This window comes from Camelina sativa, chromosome 13 (genome assembly GCF_000633955.1).
Source record: "Camelina sativa cultivar DH55 chromosome 13, Cs, whole genome shotgun sequence".
In the NCBI taxonomy this organism is placed as follows: domain Eukaryota; kingdom Viridiplantae; phylum Streptophyta; class Magnoliopsida; order Brassicales; family Brassicaceae; genus Camelina; species Camelina sativa.
In genome coordinates, this window is record NC_025697.1 from 19,909,694 (window position 1) to 19,933,887 (window position 24,194).

The window sequence follows — 24,194 nt, forward strand, 5'->3', positions numbered from 1 at the left end:
CCCCAATGGGACCTCCTACTGTGGGAAAACATTCATGGACAGTTGCTGACCTCATCATCCTAGGTACATCCTCTTGGAATGTTGATTGCATCAAACAAGTGTTACCTGCATATGAAGCTGAAATCCTCAAGATCAAACCAAGCAAGAAAGGCGCCCTAGATAAATGGGCCTGTCTACCCTCTAAAGATGGACAATATACCACTAAGTCAGGTTACCATGTAAGCCAGTCAGAAACTCCCCACCAAACTCCTTCACATAACTCCCCGAGTCCTGACAATTTCAATTGGCAAAGGCATATCTGGAGTATCAAGACATCACAAAAAGTTAAACTTTTGATGTGGAAAATGGTACAACAAGCTATTCCAGTGGGAAATAACCTTATTCATCGCAATATCTCGGAGGATTACAGGTGTCCACATTGCCATGAGCTTGAATCCGAACTCCACCTGTTCTTTACTTGCCCATTTGCGACTAAGATCTGGGATCTGACACCTTTAAACTCTGAGTTCTCTTCTCAACGGATACTTTCAACAGCTGAAGGCATCACGGTAGTAAACCACTTGGTTTGTCTACCACCTACTGGCATTGGTGGTGGGCCTCTGGCACCGTGGATCCTCTGGGTCTTATGGACTACTCGCAATAAACTCCTATTCAATAAAGAACAGCTCCTACCGGAACACGCCCTCCATCTAGCTATCACGAGGGCAAAGGAGTGGCAACAGTCCCAGTCTGAGAAAGTCACAAACCCCCAACAAACCATGGCTTACCTTTCTCCAGTCCGGACTCAGCAAAGCAGTAATTCAGTGACTTGCTTCACAGATGCTTCGTGGATCACAGGACCAAAAGCGGGTATTGGCTGGGTCTTCAAAAACCGGAATGACCAAATCCTCCCACAGGGGTCAGATCTAGTGGATCATGTCCACTCCCCTCTGATGGCCGAAGCGGTGGCAACTCTCACCGTGATGGAAGTTGCAATTGCTTTGGGCTTCACACACATCTCTTTCGCCTCGGACTCACAGTTGTTAGTCAAGGCCCTGAAAGCGAAGTTCCAATCGAAGGACCTTCACGGGATTCTCCACGACATCCTGGATCTATCTAATTGTTTCTCTGCTTGTAATTTTTTCTTTATCCCTCGAAACCAAAATCAGATCGCAGACAATCTAGCAAAACAAGCTCTTAATTTCTGTCTCTCTCTTATGTAGATGAACCGATGTTTTATAAATATAAGAGTTTGGTTGCACACAAAAAAAAACATTAAAAAGAAACAATTTGGATTGTATTTCCCATGGTGCTAACTTTTTAAGTCTAGATCTAGAATTTTATTAAGTCTAAACTAAAATAATAGGCGACACATTAATTTAGAAAATACACCATTTGAAGGTTTAAGGTTTAAGGTTTAGTGTATATGACTCAGAATCTCGTTTTCTTAGCTCATGATTAAGATTTCGGTTAAGTTTTAATATCTATAATTAAAGTTTAAAATAGACTATTTAGTGGGTTAAAACTTAAAACAATAGAGACCTTTAAATTTTAGTATTAAAGTTTTACAATTTTAAGAATTCTCAAACATTTGGTGGTACAGTTTTATATTCTTCCCTGGAGACCATAAACTAATGGTTCTCTATTTTGTAACCATTATAGTAGATAAGTTCCAGCTTGTAGTCTTCTCAAATCAGTGACTACTTTATTAACAATGAACCATGTCAAAGTACAAACATTCATATAATAAAAGAGGAATAAAGAAAATAGTAGTTATTTATGAGCTAAACCGATAACTTCAAATGGTGGTGGCTATGACCTACGAGTACTTGGTGTTGTTAACCGGGACAGTTGGTGAAACATGGGTTCAAGCCTTTTCGATCTAGACCAGACGCTTCAATGCCACGTTTATTGAGCCTACTGCAAATAAATCCCAAGGTAACTTTTTTAGAGAAACCTACTTAAACCCACGTTTTGGAGTTTGATATCACCACTGCTTATGCAAGAGTAAAAGTCCTCCTGAATGGCCTCCAACCTTTGACAAAAGACACAGTAGTGGAATTCTCAAATGGAAATGAAGCTGAAGTACACTTGGAATATAAAACCTTGAAATACCATTGCACCTACTGTTTTCGACTTACCCATGATGAGAAGACTTGCCCCGGTCTCCAACACCAGAATGTAGACAGGATCTCACCTCAGCCTTCTCGTTCTATACAACCAAAACCGGCTGCTAGGAACTACTACACACCGGAAGATAATTTCAGAGCCCCAATGATGGAACCTCATCAAAACAGATCCAGAAATTACCCATATGAAAAGAGAACCACAAGCTTGGTTAGTAGATAAAATGGTGAAAACCGCTATCCCAGGACTAGCAGCCATCTAGAAAGTGCACTGGGAAAGAGAGGAAGAGACGAAGCATTACCTAAAGAAGATCGAGCTCTCTCCTCAAATTATTACAACCGGAGGAGCCCAACTCCTAGGAGGTCCCCAATGAGAGTTTCCGAACTTTACAGGAGAAGTACGAGAGGAACAGGAAGTGGTTTTCACTCTAGTGACCAGCCACCAAAACTCCAATGGAGAGAAAAATCCACACCAAGAGAGCTCCTATGGTCAGAATCTTCAAAAACACCAAGATCAAGAAGACCCCCTTTAGAAAGAACCCCAATTGAGGAGACAGCAGCAACCCACCAAGTTACCATTCCCTCCACTGAGGAAGTTATGGACGAGCTAAGGGAAGTAACTATTCAGTACACTACCTGTGCTGACCCTACTGAAAGCCTAGCCCGGAAGCAAAGAGTCATTCAAGGGGAAACGAGAGGATTAATGGCTGAAACAGCTGCGACTATAATCTCAACAGATGAACAAGCAGCTAGATACTCAACGGTTGCTAATCCCATACAACAAACACCTTTAGAGTCCAATGCAGTATCCAACAAAACCTCACCCTCTTGTGAAGCAAAGAATGGCGGTTCCAAAAAGCGTCGAGGACGTCCACCATCAAAGAGATCTGAGAGTCGTAGCCCATTGCACTTAGCCGTAACAAAATCTAGCAAGAGAAACCTGACAATGATCCAACATTCACCCAAAAGGAGGGCTACTTCAGTCAAATCAAGCCAGAATAAGCAGGACACTAAAACTAGGACGTCTCAAAACCAAGAAAAGGAGAATGGTCCTTACCCAATGAAGCAGACCCCTCGAATGCAAAGAACCCTCCACCAACCATTCTCATTCCAGGCATTGTGAAGAAAAAAGGGGATTTTGACAACCCCCCCCCCCTTCCTCCTCCTTAAGCTTTCTGAGCTGGAACCCCATGACAGTCCGGCGACTAAAGGAGATGGCCAGGACCATATCTCCAAACATTTTGTTCCTCATGGAAACAAAGAACCAAGATTCTGTTGTTATCCAATCGTTGCAAAACTTAGGCTTCACTGACCACAAACTGGTAACCCCACAGACTCCTGGAAGTGGAGGACTCGCCCTACTATGGAAGCCTGAAATCAAAGTAGAAGTTATTACTGAATGCCCAAATTACATTGATACTCGAGTAGAAGCTGAAGGACGTATCTTTTTTGCAACATTTCTTTATGGAGACCCTGAAAAGACAAAGCGGAAAGAAGTTTGGGATCAGCTAACTGCCTTTGGCAAAGACAGACAGGAACCTTGGATCTTAACAGGAGATTTTAATGAAATCATTGACTCATCTGAGAAAAGTGGTGGACCAGAAAGACCAGAAGGCTCCTTTGTTGATATGCGAACCTTCATGTCAGAGTGCGACCTCTATGATCTTAGACACTCGGGAAACTTTTAATCATGGAGAGGTAAACGCTATGAACATCTGGTGTATTGTCGTCTAGACAGGACAATGTCAAATTCAGAATGGGCTATGTCGTATCCCTCTGGGAGATGTGAATATCTAAGCTTCGAAGCATCTGACCATAGACCCATCGTCACCTATTTCGACCTGAAAAAGAAGAAAAGAAAGTCCCTCTTTAGATATGACCGAAGATTGAGGAAAAACCCTGAAGTCACATCTGGTATCCCAAGCATGGAAACCTATGATCCATGAAAAGGTCGATACTAAGCTAGGTCGGTGTAGAGATGCAATCATTCAATGGAGTAGAGAAAAACACCTAAATAGCCAAGTAAAGATAAATAGATGTAAGGATAGCCTGGAAAAGTCGATGAGTGACCCGGACTGTACAAACGTCTACCTTGCTGCTATCTTAGGAGATCTCCAAACAGCGTATAATGAGGAGGAAGAGTTCTGGAAGCAACGAAGCAGACAGTTATGGTTAAACCTTGGAGACAAGAATAGTGGATTCTTCCATGCCACCACAAAAGGTAGAACAACAATCAATAAGTTCTCAGTTCTAGAGGATGATAGAGGAGAAGTGTGGTATGAGGAAAAACAGATTGTTAAAGTGATAACAGACTATTACCAAAACATCTTCCCTACCATACCAGGAGAGAGACGACGAACCATTGAGGAAGCTATACAATCGTGCGTCACTGAGGAGATGAATGCGAACCTGATAGCTGCTCCAACAGAAAAGGAGATTCGTAATGCCTGCTTCTCAATCCAAATTGATAAAGCTCCGGGACCTGACGGTTTTTCTGCAAGTTTCTTCCAATCAAATTGGAAGACAGTGGGAAAACAAATAGTCAGTGAGGTCCAACAATTCTTCCAAACTGGCAAGCTCCCTACAAAGATCAATACCACCCACATCAGATTAATTCCCAAGGTGAAAAGCCCCCAAACCATGAAGGACTATCGTCCTATTGCGCTTTGTCCTGTTTACTACAAAATCATATCCAAGCTGCTTACTAAGAGACTAAAACCGCACCTCAATACTCTGGTCTCTGAAAACCAATCTGCTTTTGTTCCCCAAAGAGCCATCGCTAACAACGTTTTGATTACACATGAGGCTCTACACTACCTGCACATATCAAAAGCGAGAAAAAGATGTTATATGGCGGTAAAGACAGACATGAGCAAGGCTTACGACCGAGTGGAATGGGATTTTATTCAGATGGTTATGGAGAGAATGGGGTTTCACAAAGTTTGGATAAACTGGATAATGCAATGTCTGTCTACAGTCTCATACTCTTACCTGATAAACGGAACAGCCCAAGGCACAGTCCTGCCTCAACGTGGTATAAGGCAAGGAGACCCACTTTCACCATTCGTCTTCATTTTATGTAGCGAGGTACTGTCTGGACTGTGTAAAAGAGCTCAAATCGAGGAGACTATGTCAGGAACCAAGCTGGGCAAGCAGAGTCCGCGTTTAAACCACCTCCTCTTTGCAGATGACACCATGTTCTTCTGCAAGGCGAATAAGACAGACTGTGACAAGCTACTCGAAATTCTCAGAAAGTACGAAGAGGCCTCAGAACAGATGATTAACAAACAGAAATCGGTTATCACTTTCTCTGCCAAGACAAACGCGACCATTAGAAATCAAGTAAAAGACCAACTAAAGATCATTAAAGAAGGAGGACAAGGGAAGTACTTGGGGCTCCCTGAATTATTTGGCAAAAAGAAGAAGGATCTATTTACTAGCATAGTGGATAGAATCAGGCAAAAAGCACGAAGTTGGTCTTCGAAATTCCTGTCAACAGCAGGAAAGATGGTTATGCTTAAATCAGTCTTGACCGCAATGCCAACATATACTATATCCTGCTTTAAACTACCTGGTTCTCTATTTTAGCTTATCCAGTCGGTTTTAACAAGATTCTGGTGGGACTCTTCCCCTGAAAAACAAAAGATGTGTTGGGTATCATGGCAAAACCTAACCATATCAAAAGGAGAAGGTGGGTTAGGTTTCAGGGACATTGAGAGCTTTAATGCTGCTTTACTAGCAAAATTGAGTTGGAGAATCCTCACCGCACCAAAATGTCTGATGGCTAGGATCCTCCAAGGCAGATACTGCCATACCACCCCCTTCTTACGCAGTGTACCACCAGCTAACACGTCGCATGGTTGGCGTGGCATCTGTATAGGGAAAGCACTACTCGAGAAGCAACTATCAAGGGTAATTGGTAATAGACAACAAACATCCTTGTGGAATGAACCGTGGTTATCACTGGAAACCGCCCTAACCCCCATGGGTCCACCAACAAAGGAGACTCAGTTTGACATAGTGGCAACCCTGATCTCACAAACTACAAAAGACTGGGATAGAGAAAAAATCAGGCACCTACTCCCGGAGCTGGAACAGACCATCCTAGAGATTAAAGTGAGCACAAAAGGGGCAGAAGATACCTTTGTTTGGCTACCAACAAAAAAAGGTGTCTATACGACCAAGTCAGGGTACTATGAAGGCATCAAGGAAGAAACCAAAACACTACCGCCACTCCCACCTGCAGATAATAGTTTCAACTGGTTAAGCGAGGTATGGAATGTCCAAACCTCTCCAAAAAACAAATTATTGCTCTGGAAAACCATGAAAGGGGCTCTACCTACAAGTGAGAACTTACGGAAACACAACATAATGATGGAAACCCTATGCCCTTTCTGTGGAGAGATGGAAACCAGTGAACACCTGTTCATCAAGTGCCGTTATGCCCAACAGGTTTGGAGTATGGCACTGTTCCACCACACCATTGAGCCTAGCTCTCTGCAATCTATGAGAGCCCTACTTGAAACCGCAAAAGGCTAGATCTGTTTACCCCCTTGTGGGATAAACATAGGACCTTTGTATCCGTGGATAGTATGGTCGCTCTGGATATCCCGGAATCACAAAATCTTCAGAAACGTTTCATATTCCCCAAAGGAAACCCTGACCTATGCCCTTAAGATGGGAAGAGAGTGGTGTGCAGCTCAAGAGTTACCAGAAATCCCTACACCGAGGATGATCAGGGAAGCTCTACATCTGATGGCTAATGACGTCGTGTTGTGCCAGGTGGATGCAGCTTGGAACAAGGAGACCAAACAAGCTGGTTGCGGATGGCTGTTCCGGAATGACCATATCGGACAACACTGCACGGGATCGACAATTAGCAACTTCATCCGATCCCCACTCCTTGGTGAGGCTATGGCAATCCTCCACGCTCTCCAAGATGCTCTCTCCCTGGGTCTTCCCCAAATCTCAGTCGCTTCAGATTGCAAGCAATTAATTGAAGCCATAAACTCGGAGAATCCGCCCAAGGAACTCCATGGGATCATCTTTGATATCCTCAACCTGTCCTCTTCCTTTCGATTTATCAGATTCTCTTTTGTCCCTAGAAATTATAATTAGGATGCAGATGCCCTAGCAAAACGCGTTTTATCTAATCATGTACCTGGTCCGGTTTAACCGGTTTAAATGAAATTTCCGATTTGAACCACAAAAAAAAACTTACACCTACATTTCACTATATAACCAATCACAAAGTAATCTTGAGAGCTATATTAAAAATATACATATTTTTTTAATTCCAAACAATATTCTTGTACTCAGGTATTTCTCTATTTTCCAAATCTCAAAAGTCGTATTCTTCGTAATCTTTTTTTTCACCAAAACTCCAAAATTATATACTTCATTAAAACTCCATATCAGTATTGATCACCAAGTCTCCAAGATTCAATTCCATTTCACTGGAATTACCATCTCTTGTTTAGGTCATTGCTCGGTATGTATGCAAATTTGGCTTTCAAGGCTAGAGAAGGGCTTGACATTGTAAATTCGTTTCTTCTCTAGATATAAAAATCTAACTTGGGGAAAGAAATGCCAATGACAATTAAAGTCGAGAAGCTATGTAACAAGTAAAGCTTAAGGATCCAGTGTTCGTAATTTCTATGGAAAAGCTTTAAGTCTTTACGGCAAAGCAAAGAACTAAAAATAAGAATCAGTAAGGATTGACACATTATTGCAAACTGCAATTAAGAATTTGGAGATTTTGCATTAATGGAGAAATAACAGATGTAATATACTACTCATCTAGAAAGCCAGATTTAGAGGCAAAGGACTCTAACTCTTTAGATTTTTCATCTGTGAAACCAAGAGTTGCCAATATCTTGTGACCTGGAGAGTCAACTTCAGACCAGATTCCAAGTAGTATATGTGCTGGCATTACTTCCCCGATACTACCTGTAACAATAAGCAATAAAAAGCTTCAGATTCTGTCTTTCAATCGAAGCATGTATATGCATCTCCTGGAACATTTTATAACCGAAGCTATCTCTTCCCCAAGATTTGATAAGCCAACGACATGACAACTTCTGAGTAGGCTAAGAAATTATCAGACTCTCAATTAGAATAAACTGTTCTGAAAGTAATGTTGCTCTCGTTAACGACATTTTATCACCATATGCATATACTGGAACATTTTATAAGCAAAGCTATCTCTCTTCCGCAAGATTGATAAGCCAACAACATGAAAACTTCCGAGTATGCTGCTAACAAATTACCAGACTCCAAGTAATGTTGCTCTCATGAGACATTTATCGCCATATGCATATACTGGACCATTTTCTAACCAAGATTGATAAGCCAACAACATGAAACTTAAGAGTACGCTAAGAAACTAACCAATCGATACAAACTTTTATCCAGGTAATGTTGCTCTCACAACGACAATTATATCACCACATCACAAAAGATGACATTCACAACACTAGAGAGAAAAGCTGAGTTCGAACAAAACACAAACCTGCTTTAAGATTCTGATCCAGAGCAGAGTCAAGCGCCCGTTGAGCATCTTCAGTTAAAGGAGGATGCTCAGGGCTAAAGAAATACAAATCTGCTTTCCCTAGTAACTTGATCGTCTCTTCACGAACTTTGTATAGCATTATCTTATTCGCACGCAAAAACTTTGAAGTAAAACTAGTTCCTGCCCATTCAATCAACATTACCACACTTATCATCACTACCAAGAAGATCCTAATGAAGCTTTAGGTATCAATCTCAATTTTGATAGCAAATCAAAACCAAAAGTAAGTTAAAGTTAAAGGTACCTTCAATCAAAATACCCATGAGAAGTGCTTCAGTTCCAGTATTTGGATACTTAAGCTTCCTAGCTTCAAGCTCTCCCATTGCAAATGACTTAATTGCTCTCCATGACCATCTACATTTAACCCTAAATCAAATCAGAATACTTTCAAAATGCAATAGAGCAACCAATTTCAAATACTCTCACTACACTTACTTTGGCTTTTTCGCATCAGAAACCACTAAATCCGGATTCCTGAAACACAAAATCAGAGCACAAAATTTATCAAAACTAAAACTGGTCAAAATCAAATCAAAATTAGATCAAGATTTGGTGAAATTTACGCGGTGGGTAAGCTGGAGATGACGGGTTTATGGATTCTACGGCGATTGGTTTGAAGAGCGGAGACGGGAGAGGTGAGAGAGAGGGATGATGAATCAACAACGCCTAACCATGGATTCGTCAAAGGGTTTCTTGTAGAGAAGAAGTATAATGGAACAGATGGTTTCTTCTGCTTAGAGGAAGAATCGATTCGTGAGATGATCGGATTCGCTAAAGCAAAGTTGCAAGAAGAGTGAGCCGCCATTTTCGCGAGTGTGTCTTCTTCTTTGGATAACGGGAAAAAAAAAAAAAAAAGTGAAAGAACGTCAAATTGGGAATGGAGAGAAAGTTGTGGAGGTTGATGATCATCGAAACGATGTCGTTTGTTGTATTCCATCGTCGTAAGCTTTTTTCATATGGGCTTAAAGATTGGAAAAATACCCAACACGGCCCATTTAGTGGAGTATTGTTCCTTCTAAAATAAATTATAACTAGGAGTGCTATTACGAGTAAAATTATTATTTAACCAAGATTCGTTTGTGAGAAAACAAAACATAAATTAAAAAAAAAAAAATTTGATGGTGATGAAGAACATTTTGATGACCCTGAAGATGATGAAGGACTTCCTCCCCCTGTGAACCCTCGACATGGAGGCGTGATCCCTCGCGAGATTGTTGATGGAGAGGAGATGGAAGTAGCAATTGGAGATGATGCTATTCTTGTAGGATATGACCAGGAAGATGTTGCTGAAAACATTGACCTCCATAACGATGTTTTAGCCCCTCCTGATGATCCCATTGCAAAAGTGATGTCAATTATTGAAGCAAACCCGCAAGTTGCTGCCCTTACCATTGCAGAAGTGATGTCTCGAGGCAAACGCAAGAGAAACGATCAGTCTGATCAAGCAGAGAGAGGTGAATGTTCTAAGGTGATGAGCCATGAGAACAATCCAAGATACAGCTCGGGGAATCATCTTCTCCCTAAGGACTTGAAAGAGGCGCGGTGGGCCCTGAACCACCACTGCTCCCATGAGGACAACCGTTTGGAACTGTAGAGGACTAGACAATGACCTCGCAGTTCGACGTCTAAAGGAGATTAAGCAGTCTTATTCTCCAGACATCATGTGCCTATTGGAAACAAAGCAAAGGGACGACACTGTCAGAGCTGTGTGTGCTGAGTTAGTTTATGATCGTGTATTCACAGTTCCCCCTGTAGGTTTAAGTGGTGGCATAGCTCTCTTTTGGAATAGTAGTATCTCTGTTTCAGTTCTTTCTCATTCCCCAAACCTTGTAGACACTTATGTTCAAGTTAATGGATTTGGTTTCTATTTGTCCTGCGTATATGGTAACCCAAATCCATCTCTCCGACACTTGACCTAGGAACGTTTAGAAAGAATTGCAGTGGTTAGAACCGGGCCTTAGATGGCTGTAGGAGATTTTAATGAGATCAAAGGCAATCATGAAAAGAGAGGTGGACCTCCACGCCCAGAAAGCTCGTTCACAGACTTTCGTAATATGCTACAAACCTGTGATTTTCACGACTTAAAGTATAAGGGTGATACTTTCTCATGGGCGGGTAAACGACACTCTCATGATGTATCATGCTGTTTGGACAGAAGTATGGTTAATATTGAATGGATTGCTCAATACCCTGCTTCTCATGTTGAGTTTTTGGAGCTTATAGAGTCGGATCACAGACCAGTTATAACCACCATCACAAACAATTTCAATCCCCGACAAGGTCAGTTTTACTACGACAACAGACTTCTCCAACGAAATGGTTTTAGAGAAGCAGTAACTGATGGATGGAATCATGGAAAACCAACCGAGCATGAGTACCCGACTGCGTAAGTGTAGAAAGAAGATCTCTCAATGGAAAAAAACATAACAGATACAATACTCGTGAGGAAATCATACTATTGAAGTCAACAATTGTTAAGGCTCACACTGATGATACATCTACAGAACGGATAAGGGATCTACGACAACAGTTGAGCTGTGCTTATGTCAATGAAGAGGAATTTTGGAGAGTAAAGAGCCGTAAAGAATGGATGTCTTCTGGTGATAGAAATACAAAATACTTTTTTGCTACAGCAAAGTGCCATACAGCTAGAAATAAGATGTTCTCAATTCTTGATGACGAGGGACAAGAGCACCAAGGTGATACTAATATCGGCTCTGTGGCACAAAAACACTTCACCAAGCTTTTCAAGAGTGAACTAACACCTCAGAACAATCACTTCCACGTCTTTCATGATTTTCAAGCCAGAGTAACCCCTGACATTAATGAAGATTTAACCAAACCGGTGACTGAAGATGAGATCAAAACTGTTATCTTCTCAATAGGTGCTACTAAATCCCCAGGCCCAGATGGTTTTACAGCTGCTTTCTACCAAAACTTTTGGGAAACAACCAAGGAAGCAATAACTCTTGAAATCCAGAACTTCTTTGCCAATGGTACCCTCGACAACGCTCTAAATCATACAAACATATGCCTAATCCCGAAGATAGAAGGTGCCAGACAAATGAGTGATTTCCGACCAATTGCTCTCTGCAATGTTAGTTACAAGATCATATCAAAGATACTTGTTTCACGGCTAAAGAAGCATTTGAACTCAATCATCTCTGAAGAACAAGCGGCTTTTATTCCCGGAAGAATCATTACAGACAACGTGTTAATCGCTCATGAACTCATCCATGCCCTCAAGGTCAAACGAAGATGTTCAAACTCTTTCTTAGCATTAAAAACTGATATCACTAAGGCATACGATAGATTGGAATGGGATTTCTTACAAGAAACAATGCTCAAGTTTGGCTTCGATAATAAATGGGTGCAATGGATAATGACGTGTGTCCGTACTCCAACTTTCTCTGTTAACATCAATGGCAACCCCCAAGGTTACATCCAACCAGAGCGAGGAATAAGACAAGGGGATCCACTTTCACCCTATTTATTCATCATTTGTGCTGAGGTGTTAAGTCATTTGATGAAGAGAGCAGAACGACAAGGGGTCATTAAAGGAATCAAAATCAGCAATGCAAGTCCCTCAATCACGCATTTACTCTTCACAAATGATTCTCTTTTCTTCTGTCAGGCGAATATGAGTTCATGTATGGCCATCAAGGAGATTCTTACACAATACGAACGGGCTTCAGGACAACAAATCAACACACGTAAATCGTCTTTAACGTTTGGAAAAAGAGTAAGTGAGCCAACCAAAACCCAGATAAGACATGTGCTTCAGATACATAATGAAGGAGGATGCGGCAAATACCTTGGTCTCCCCGAACAATTTGGTCGCAAGAAGATTGAACTCTTCCAATTCATCATCGAGAATGTTAAAGGCAAAACAAAGGGATGGAACAACAAATTTCTCTCTCAGGGAGGTAAAGAAATTCTCTTAAAAGCAATAGCAATGGCTATGCCAATTTATACAATGAACTGCTTTAAAATCCCAAAAGGAATTTGTGAGGATATAGAACGGATCATTTCCCACTATTGGTGGAACTCACAACATCAAGGTTCTGCAACTCATTGGGTAGCTTGGGATAGAATGAAATACTCAAAGAGGGAGGGAGGGCTTGGTTTTAGGGATATAGATAAATTCAATGATGCTTTACTAGCTAAGCAAGCATGGTGTATCCTCCAAAACCTCAATAGTCTACTGACACGAACACTAAGAGGTAGGTATTTCGCAAACTCTAGTATCCTTGAAGCAAATGATGGTGTTCAACCTTCTTTTGGCTGGAAATCATTGCTCATTGGTAGAGATCTCCTCCGCAAAGGTTTACGTTTTACAGTTGGTGACGGTCATCAAATAGCTACTTGGTCTGATCCATGGTTATTAACCCATCCCCCACGTCCGCCAAGGAAAGCTCAAGACAATCAACCTGATGATATCCCTTCTGTAAATAACTTGCTACTCTCAGACAGAAGTGGTTGGAACGAACAGTTAGTACGTCAAAGAATACATCCAGATGATATAAATCGGGTCTTCTCCATAAAAACAACCTTCTGGCAGCTGCATAATTACCTTGGATGGCACTACTCTGACAATGGCTTATACACAGTGAAATCAGGATATTAGCTGGCAACACATCTTCCGGAACAGAATCATGCTAGACCACCTGGTGGTGATCCACGTTTGAAGAGCGAAATCTGGAAAACAAGAACTCCTCCGAAATTTAAGCATTTCTTATGGAGACTTTTATCGAGAGCCTTAGCAACAGGTGTTGAACTAGAGAGAAGACATATTCCTGCAAACCCCCTCTGTAAGCGATGCACCAATGTGACTGAAACAACATAACATCTCTTCTTCTCATGCCCTCATGCACAGCAGATTTGGCGTGGATCAAATATTCCAATCAGATGTCTCATGGATCCAAGAGCTTCGATTAAAACCAAACTCAAAGCAATTTTTGATTTCCATAAGCATCGGCGATTCTATGATAGGCTCGCACATTTACCGTTTTGGATACTATGGAAGATTTGGACAAGTCGCAATAAGCTCACATTCCAGTATAAGAATAACCCTTGGCAACAGGACCTTAGAGAAGCCATACATGAAACAGAAGAATGGCTAACAATTGATACCAGACGATGCAACACTACTTCCAATGTTAACAATAATCAAAGAGACCCGCCTACACCAAACTCGTGGCAAAAACCCCCGCATGGCTGGCTGAAATGCAACTATGATGGAAGTTTCATAGACAGAGACAGACGACCCACTGCAGCTTGGATTGTACGAGATGATCAAGGTCAATTTAAGGAGGCAGGACAGGTAACAGGACCACCTGTATCATCAGCCCTTGAAGCAGAGTGTATAAGTCTATCTTATGCCATCAAACAATGTTGGCTAAGCGGTTTTCCTAAAGTCATCTTCGAAGGTGATAATCAAGTTTTGGTCAATATGCTCAATGGTAACAACACACGATTCGACATCTTCAACTGGATACAAGATATAAAAGGATGGACTTCCCGGTTCGAATCATTTGCTTTCAAATGGATACCTCGTTCTGCAAATCTACTTGCTGACAAGCTGGCTAAAGTTTAACGTTCTCAAACTCAAGATTACATTCTTCATTTATCTATTCCTATCTGTATTCGTTCAAATTTTCACCCATGTCCAAATATTTCTATTCAATAAATGCAGTTTAAGTGTTAAAAAAAAATTAAAAAAAAATTAATTTGGTTCAAGTTTGCGTTTTTGTAAAAATACTAAAATATTTGAACACGGTAGAGTTTTATATTTATGAAATTTTACCATTTATAGCAATATATATTTTGGTGTGGTATAAATATGAAATTCATATCTTTTATATTTTATCGAGTAAACACAATAATTTTCCATATTTTTTATAGAACCATAATATTTTTTGATAATTTAATTAGTTAATTTTAGTTAGATTAGTAACAATCGGATTTGATATAAATATCTATAGAAGAATTAATTAAGGAATATTTCTTAACTATATAAGGCGAAGATATAAATATCCATAGAAGAATTAATTTATTGGTGTATGATCTGATCTCTGTAAACTTGACATTTCAGCATTTTTTTAAAATGCTTCTCTATTAAATATTAATAAACAAGAGATTGTTTGTTTTTTTTGGTTAGGTGTGATTTTTATTTTATTTGCTAGTAGAGGTGCATTTCAAAGAGGCTGATCAATCACAAATAATGTGAAAAGTTTTATCACATATAAAATTCAAAAGGTCAAGAAGAAAGTGAAAGCCGAGACCTAATATATTTTTTTCCTATACTTTTAAATGCCTTTTTGATATAGTCTCTTTATAGAAGTATTTATTAGACGATATGAAAGTGACATAGGAATAAATAAACCTAAACATATGAAAATATATGAGAAAATTCAAAATATATATTTTTTTCAAATATCATCTAATATTATATTCTATTATTTTTTTCTGTTTCTTTGACATAGGTTCAAAAATTTTAATCACGAACCAGCATATAAGCAAGTCCTAATCTAGTTGAATATATAAAATGGCACGTTCTAACGTATTTCTAATTCTAATATGTTAAAATCATGGTTATTCCCTGCACAATATAAGAGTATCTCCATCAAGGTATTTACCCAATTTCTTATAAGTTTGCTAATAATAAAACAGAATAAATATAATATAAAAAGCTTAATTTTACTAAAACCTTCTTTGTCGGGACCTCTTAAACCAATTTTTTAGGTTTTAGCTATTTAAAATTAAATTAAAAATATAAATATTGTTAAGAAATGCCTCTTAACTAAGAGGTTTAAGAAACCATAAGAGGCGACGACGTGTTCGATAATTGTTGGGCGTTGCGTTAATACAAAAGATTTTTTTTTGGTTGATTATTTCTCTTCCTCCTCTCTCTCTTTCTCGACGGAGAGACTGCAAAATCAAGGATTTGAATGGGTCTGTTCATAGTTTTAAAGCTGAGTTAATTAGGGGGTTTGAAGGTTATACAAAGGTTGATTCCAAAGATCATCAGATCAGTGATTTAGAAAAGCTGGCTCAATTTATTGTGTGGTTCCTTTCCATTTTCCAGGTCACTTCTTCTTCTTTTTCCTTACTTTCTCCTCCTTTTTGCCATTGTTGAGTATCAAATTCTCGATTTTTCTCTTCCCCATGTGTGTTGAATCCTATTCGATCTCACTTAAAGCTAACACCATGGTTCCTCCGGCTAAAAAAACTCCAACGGTTCGTGATTGATCCCTCATCCCTCTTTCTTCGTTCCTTCTCCTTTTGTGTTTCAAGCTCTCTGTTTTTATTAACCTCATATGGTAATCAGTTGTTCTGAGTTTTGATAAAAGGAAACGTATTACATTTAACCAATATGCCTGTTTGGTTCAGTTCAATTGTTTTGCTTTTGCAGCTAGTGTCTCTCAATATCTTTACATTTCAGTTTGACAAACTAATGAACATTTTAGTTGTGTGTATAATAAACCAATTAAATGGAGTGTGTATGTTTATAGAAGAACTGTTTCATATACATTGTGCAGAGTGGAAAATTTAAATGATTTATAGAAGAACTGTTTCATATACATTGTGCAGTTTTGGGTTCATGGTTCAAGTATATATGTTTTGATGGCAGAGACTGACTGAAATGTTATATGTCTCAGAAACGGAACAAGGCATCTTGGAGCAGGTTTTGAAAGGTATAACAAATCCTTTCTTTGTCAAAGTTGTGTGTGAGTTTGTTTTTCATGTGACATTTTCATGGTTGCTGGAATCGGTGGAGCTACTGCTACAAGAACACGTCTAGATATACTTCTTATCTCCATCCTCGTGATAAGCCTTGCCTGGACAATGCAGGTTCTCAAAAACGTTCAAGAAGTCGCCATTTCGAAAGCCACATATGTATACTTCAGGCGTGATGTGTTCATGAATGCATGTGACGCTCTTTGTGCCGCTCTGAAAAACCAGCTCGGGAGTGTTTGCATTGGTTCAACACTCGTTCCACTTATTGTACTCTTTAGGGGATCGATCCGGTGCTCTAATCTGCATGATGGGTGCGATGACGACCATGACATCTATACAAGTACTCGAAGCTGCTTTTGGATTGCCAATCATATTATTTTGTCCGGAAACAGATATGGATTTGTTCATGTGGGAGCTTACAACAAAGGGTTTGTAAGGAAGAAATGATTTTGAAAATAATTTTTTTTGATCAATAAAAACCCCTCTTACAGTTTTACCATTGGAGGGGGATAATTTTAATTAACTTTATAAAAGTTCTTATTTTTAAAAAGTACAAAATTTATTGTTAAAAAATTTAAGAACCCCAAAAATACAAACCTACCAATAAAGATGCTCTAAGGGCATCATTAATGGGAGAACTTTTTTTTGTGTTCTTAGATTAAATATATAGTGAAAATAATGTTAGATCAGTTGTTAAGATCATAGGTAAAAAAAATGGGAGAACTAATTATGGTGTTCTTAGAATAAAGATATAGTGAAATAATGTAAGATCAGTAGTTAAGATCTTTTGCTAAAAAGCTAGTTATTGGGAGAACATATTTAAAATCTTAAGATTTAATAATATAATATTCTTAAACATATTACATTTATAAAATCTAATAAATTTGGTATATAATATTACAATTATATAATATTCTTAAACATATTCCTAAACTTATAAACTTATAAATTATAAAAATTATTTTGATGGAATTCTTGTTCATCATCCGTCAGATAGTAAGTCAAATTATGGTTATTAATTTATCTTAAAACTATTTTAAAACTCAATCCACTAAAGAGAACTTGTTAGAAGAAGAAGAAGAATACGTTGTAGCATTGTTGCAAAGTGGAAACAATAATTCACAAGAAAAATAGTCAATTCTAATTACACAATAGGAAGCCGAGCCACAAAGATTTTTTCGTCTAGGCAGGGAAAATTACAGAGAGTGGTGAATACTACTAGAATGACAGAGAAATTGAAAGGGAAGGAGAGGGGTCATCAGCTTTTGTCTCATTTTTGATCTAACGGCTCCACTGCGGTTTTGAAGAGAAGAACGTAAACTTTGTCGATCTGAAAATATATGAATCCTCCAATGGAATGAGTCACGTATGAACCAGAGCTTGTTCCAACAATGCAGTGCCATGCCGGGCCGTACGCTGAATCGAAGTCCTGAAAATGTAAGACATATGAGAAAATTTGTATGATGAGTTTAGTTTTTCTAAATCAGCTGCAACATGTCGTTAGACAAATGGGACGCTAAGATTCACTTTAGTGGCTAACATAGAAGCTGAACTTAAGAGACAACGAAGAGATAAGAAACATGTGAAGGTCAATTTCGAGATAATAGATCCAATATAAAACAGGACAAGCCGCAAACTGATTTATCAGAAAATAGATCAAAAAATTTGCATAAATGGACAACTCTATATAAGTAAATACCAAACTGATTTATCAGAAGACAACCGAGTTCTTGAAAGAAGGTTGTATATGGGCAAGGGCAAGGTTCAAATCCTACGGCAAACATGCTTCAGAATTTATCATTAGATAGCATCTAAATCTAACAACACATATACAGAAGCTTAATAGATGGTGAATGCTAGGCTTCATTAGTCATGGCCTAATTCAAACTCCAGAATTATCTCAATAAGCAACAAGAACATCCAATTTCAAGACTCATCACAAAAACACTTATACTAAACTGGTCCTTGCAACACAAAACGACCAAGTCAAGTAGATTAAAACCAAGCTACAAATAGAAAAGACGACAATTGAACAAATTCAAATATGGGACCATATATGAAATTCAATACTCTGCAAGTACACAAAAACGAAAATCCAAATTCAAGATTCATCACATAACAACTTACACACATCTTCAAACCAATCAAGACCGAGAAATACAATATCACTCCACATTTTTACAGAAAGCATGAGACTTTGAGACTAATTAGCCCTAGAAACCCCAAAAGTAGTAATCAAATTTCAAAACTCACTCCACAATACTAGACTTCAGTGACTCCATTTCTAAACCCAGATACAGAGAAATCAGAAGAGAGGGAGAGAGAGAGAGACAAAAAGATCTATCATTGCCACCAGATCAATAGAATCGAACCGGATCGCAACACACAACCCCAGAAATGAAAAAGAGAGGATCTTTTATGAGATAACAGAATTGTAACTAGGAATATGAAATGACAAACCTAGATTGAACTTTGGCCGGAGATTTCGGGAGTCAAAACGCAATCAGGCACCGGCCGATCGATCAAACGAGAGGGAACGAAACAAAGTCTGGTCGGGTTGACTCGGTTCTGCAAAGCGGGTCGAAGCTTTCGCCGTTTTCTCTCTTTCTCGAAGAAAACCTAGTTGCGTTTTGGAAGAGGAAGAAATAAAAATTATCTCGATTGCAAAAAATTCTCAACCATTCCCGTAAAGCCACGTAAACAAAGAACTAAGCTTAAAACTGTTTTAATTCAAGAACTAAAAATCTGTTCTAAGGTNAACTTACACACATCTTCAAACCAATCAAGACCGAGAAATACAATATCACCCCACATTTTTATAGAAAGCATGAGACTTTGAGACTAATTAGCCCTAGAAACCCCAAAAGCAGTAATCAAATTTCAAAACTCACTCCACAATACTAGACTTCAGTGACTCCATTTCTAAACCCAGATACAGAGAAATCAGAAGAGAGGGAGAGAGAGAGAGACAAAAAGATCTATCATTGCCACCAGATCAATAGAATCGAACCTGATCGCAACACACAACCCCAGAAATGAAAAAGAGAGGATCTTTTATGAGATAACAGAATTGTAACTAGGAATATGAAATGACAAACCTAGATTGAACTTTGGCCGGAGATTTCGGGAGTCAAAACGCAATCAGGCACCGGCCGATCGATCAAACGAGAGGGAACGAAACAAAGTCTGGTCGGGTTGACTCGGTTCTGCAAAGCGGGTCGAAGCTTTCGCCGTTTTCTCTCTTTCTCGAAGAAAACCTAGTTGCGTTTTGGAAGAGGAAGAGAAATAAAAATTATCTCGATTGCAAAAAATTCTCAACCATTCCCGTAAAGCCACGTAAACAAAGAACTAAGCTTAAAACTGTTCTAATTCAAGAACTAAAAATCTGTTCTAAGGCCACTGTTCAATTTATTAAACATATTTTTAGGCTAAGAACACCTAATAAGTTGTGCCGTTAATGATGGCCTAAGTATCGATTGTTACATTAGATGTTTTAGATTTTTTTTGAAACTTTTTGTTTGATTGTGCGTGTCAATTTGTGATTGGTTGGGAAAAAAGTTTTTTTTAAATTTTTTTTTTTTGTTGTTCTCTCTCGCATCTTTCTCTCATCTTTCTCTCGATTCATGTCGATGGCCAAAGCTAAGAAGAGGAAGAAGAAAAAATAGCCATGAGAGGTGAAACAATCGAATAACAACAAAGTCAATCCCTGTTCTTTGGTAAGAGATTTTGCGGCGACAGTTTCCTTTGGGTTTCAGATTTCGTGTCCTTGTGATACACGAGGTGTGTCCTTCTTCTCATTTTCTCCTCCTCCTTTGTGTCTGTGTTCGCTATCAGCTCTTATTTTATCTGATGAAATTGGATATAAGAGGATTGAGTTTTCATTTTCGTTTGCGAAACTTTTGATTTCTGTCAAAATCCAAAATTTTATGTAATCTCAATTCGTAATGTTTTGTTTAATGATTTTGACTCCGGTGCATGTATGATTTTGTTGATAATTTGATCTATTGCCTCTTCAATTGAACGCTTGCTTTCATTTTCTCTGATTGATGAATCTGTGCTATTGATTTTTTGGTAAATTGATTTGCGTGGTTTTTGGTAAATTGATTTGTGTGGTTGTGTATGTATTTTTCACTCTGCATAGAAGATGGATCTGCTGAGCAGTTTACCAGACGAGGTTCGTTGTCACGTTTTATCCTTCCTTACCACAAAGGAGGCAGCGTCGACATCACTTCTCTCAAAAAAGTGGCGCAATCTGTTTGGACTTGTCCCAAAACTTGACTTTGATGACTCTGAGTTTCTTCATCCAGAAAATGGTAAGCGGGAAAGAGATGGAAATCTGGACAGCTTCATGGATTTTGTGGATAGAGTATTGTCTTTGCAGGGCAATTCTCCCATTCGTAAGTTCTCTCTCAAGTGTGAAACTGGTGTCTCTCCAGCTCGTCTGAATCGTTGGTTATGTGAAGTGCTGCAGCGTGATGTTTCGGACCTTGATCTCACCATTGATTTAGGGTATGGTTATTATCTGCCTCAAGAGTTGTTCGTGAGTGAGAAACAAGACACTAGCTAGGATCATACGCAAGTCAATCCCTGTTCATATGCGTCGAGGACGAATCTCGCTATCGGAGATTGACGCTCGGAGGCGGCGGAGATCACCGTGGAATGTGACGGCGGAGGGGAAGAAGAAAAAGATGGTCTTTCCGATGGGAGATGGGTTTCGGGATCCCATTTGCGGCTGTCGAAAAGCTCAAGACAGAGAATGGTTTTTCTGATCAATCCATCTCCTTTCACCTACTTGATGTCTCCATTCCTGAGTTAAGAAATGGGTTTCAGATTGCTGAGGTACACTTTGATTTCCTTCCTACTGATATTTCCAAGATAATGAGCGATACATATGAGATTGTCGAGGAGTGTGTTACTACAAACTATGATTCCTCTGCTTCAGTCTTCTGCTTCCCCAAGAATCGTCACCATCGCTTCTACCATGGGAAAGTTAGAGGTACCATATCTTCTATAAACTTATATAAATAGGCAGAGGCATGTTGATTCAAGAGTAGATATATTAGGAGTGAGTTTTGTATATATGTTTTTACTACAGAATGTGTCAAATGAGTGGGCAAAAGGAGTGCTGAGTGATGCTTAGAATCTAACAGAAGAGAAAATAGATGAAGTGATGGATGAGTATCTCAAGGATTACAGACAAGGCTCATTACAAGACAAAGGTTGGCCAACAGTAATGTCTGGGTACATACTATCAAAAGCTGCGGTGATGGCATTGACACGAGTGTTGGCTAAGCGAAACAAATCAATGATCATCAACAGTGTTTGTCCTGGTTTCGTAAAGACAGATATCAATTTCAACACTGGGATTTTAAGCGTTGAACAAGGTGCAGCGAGTCCAGTGAAACTGGCTTTGGTCCCTAATGGAGACCCATCTGGTCTCTTCTATGATCGCGCCAATGTCTCCAATTTTTGTCATGTTTGTTTAAACTGGCTTTATGCCATGTTTGTTTAAACTTAAACTTTTATTGAATGCAATATTTTTCAGTTTTTAAAAGTATATAAGTCTTATAAATTATAACAAAATACCATAATAACAATTACAAAGAAAAATATTTTTAAGAACCTCAAATTTAATAACCTTCAATGGACCTATAAAATATTAAAGTTTCTTAAGAAGTTCTTAATTTTACTTTTTTCAAAATTAAGGATAAAATCTGTATTAAGATATTTTACTAAGATGCTTTGATGGAGATACTCTAAGACCGACTCTGAACCCAAAAACACAAACACGCATTTAAAGGCCACTAAAAAAAAGGATGATGACACGCATTTAAACACGCACTCTCACATTGAACAAATCGATTCTAAAATAGCGTAGTGATCAAACTTCTTAAACACAGATAAAAGTCTCATAAAACAATCTTAATTTCAGACCACAAACTGGGTTCCATAACAAATATACGTTTTCAAGATACTCAACTTCTTAAAAAGAAGAAAAGTTTGATAATCTTCAATAGAGGACCAACAAACAAGTTCCACAACTAGTATAAAGTTGGCTCTCTGACATGTCTAAGTCCAACATACCGGATGATGTTTTAGTCTACAATGTTTTAGTTTTCATCCAGAAACAGCATAATTCGAAAGATTAGAATCGATTGTTTCTTCACTCACCAAGGTAGGCTCAACTAGGGCTTTGGAAGAGTCCTCGTCTTTGGCCTCCAACCTAGTTAAGAATCAAGGGGAGTCTCCTCCACGTACCCACTGGGGGTGAAAAAGAGCGGAAGCTGCTTGAAAACCAAACTGAGTGAGGAAACTAATAGTTGCAGGAAAAGAGCTTGTTTAGGCCAAAAAAAATAGTTAGACAATGACAAAACTTTGGCTTAGGATGCCCGTAATTACCCTCTGTTCATGTTCTAGACTGGAGAGATGCATGATGAGATACCAACGCGGCAAATATATAAGGTTGACAATATAATGGACTTCGCTTCAATGGGCTTACAGTTTGTATGAATCAGTTTGTATGATTTTGTAACTAAAGTTATATAGATACTTTTCATATAATAATACTTTTTGATAAAAATGGAAAATTGAGTTACATTAACTATAGTTATATAGATACTTTCGGAAAGACGTCCTATTTCCCCCTCGGAACTACCATATCGTACCGAATGTCCCTGGAACTTTGACCTCCTAATAGAACCCCTTCCAACTTATCTACTCCTTTTATTTCCCCCCGAATTCATACTTCTATGTCGATTTCCCCAATTAAATTAACCTTCTCATCTATTTCCCCATCGACATGGATTAACACGGTTTACTGTTTTAGTTAACCGACGGACAAGTTTTATTAACCCAATTAAACCATTTTTAACCAATTGACGACCCGATTACAACCCGATTAGATCACTTAACCTAATCAAACCTAAAAATCAAAAAACCCAAAAATCCCCAAATCGTTTTTTCCCTTTCTCTCTCGACGAACCCTAGATCCGTAAATCGATTTTTCTTTCTTCAAATCGTTTTTTTCTCTCTTGCTCTTGGCTCTTGGGATGGCGTTAGTCCCCGTTGTTAATCCACCTATTGGAGTGGAGTTCGACGAGGAAGCTGAGGATCGAGATGAATTTCACATCGATAAGCTTGCGACAGATTTTACAGAAACGAAGGAATCGATTCGTCATAATGTGTACCCAGAAAGTGACGACGAGGCTGAGGGTAATGGTCGTGGTGGTGCTTCTTGTGGGGGAACACCGATTGTTCGTGGCGATGGTGTAATGTATAAAGGGCAGAGTTTCTACAACGGAATCGCGTTTAAGGAGTGTGTGACTGACTATGCAATGGCAACAGGCTGTAATCTAAAGCAATACAGGTACGATAGAGATAGAATCGGGTTTAGGTGTGTTGGTGCTAAGGGAAAATGTCAATGGAAAGTTTATGTTGCGTCTCTTCATAATGAGTCGATGTGGAGGATTACGAAGTACACGAACACCCATGTTTGTGTGCCTAATGGAGAATGTGAGATGTTTAAGGTCCCAGTCATAGCTAGGTTATTTCTTGATAAGATTAGAGAAGAACCAGATTATTACATGCCTTTAAAGATGGAACAGACCATAATGGAGAAGTGGAAGATATCAGCTACGAGAGGTCAATGTCAAGCTGCTAGGAGAAAGGCATTGGCATGGATAGCGAGTGAATATGACACTCAATTTGAACGTCTTCGAGACTATGGAGCTGAGATATTGGAAGCAAATCAAGGGTCTGTGGTAGAGATTGATACGGTG

General features: G+C 39.0%; 2 protein-coding genes, 1 long non-coding RNA gene and 1 pseudogene across 3 annotated transcripts; 2 read left to right on the forward strand and 2 right to left on the reverse strand.

Moving 5' to 3' along the window:
* LOC109128298 lies at positions 4,418–7,196 on the reverse strand. The gene is made up of 8 exons (XR_002034783.1): positions 6,445–7,196; positions 6,248–6,345; positions 5,870–6,157; positions 5,677–5,774; positions 5,496–5,594; positions 5,097–5,415; positions 4,830–4,922; positions 4,418–4,609 (listed from the first exon to the last, which is right to left on the reverse strand). It is a non-coding gene; the product is annotated as an uncharacterized LOC109128298 (long non-coding RNA).
* On the reverse strand, positions 7,703–9,564 carry LOC104737218 (ATP-dependent Clp protease ATP-binding subunit CLPT2, chloroplastic). Its single transcript, XM_010457337.2, has 5 exons — positions 9,240–9,564; positions 9,112–9,150; positions 8,921–9,030; positions 8,617–8,796; positions 7,703–8,054 (listed from the first exon to the last, which is right to left on the reverse strand). Exons 1-5 carry the CDS (start codon positions 9,479–9,481, stop codon positions 7,897–7,899), a joined length of 729 nt encoding a protein of 242 aa, XP_010455639.1. The 5' UTR covers positions 9,482–9,564; the 3' UTR covers positions 7,703–7,896.
* LOC104738397 lies at positions 13,592–14,272 on the forward strand. Its single transcript, XM_010458580.1, has one exon. The coding sequence runs from the start codon at positions 13,592–13,594 to the stop codon at positions 14,270–14,272; it is 681 nt and encodes a 226-aa protein (XP_010456882.1).
* LOC104737219 lies at positions 19,995–21,973 on the forward strand (annotated as a pseudogene).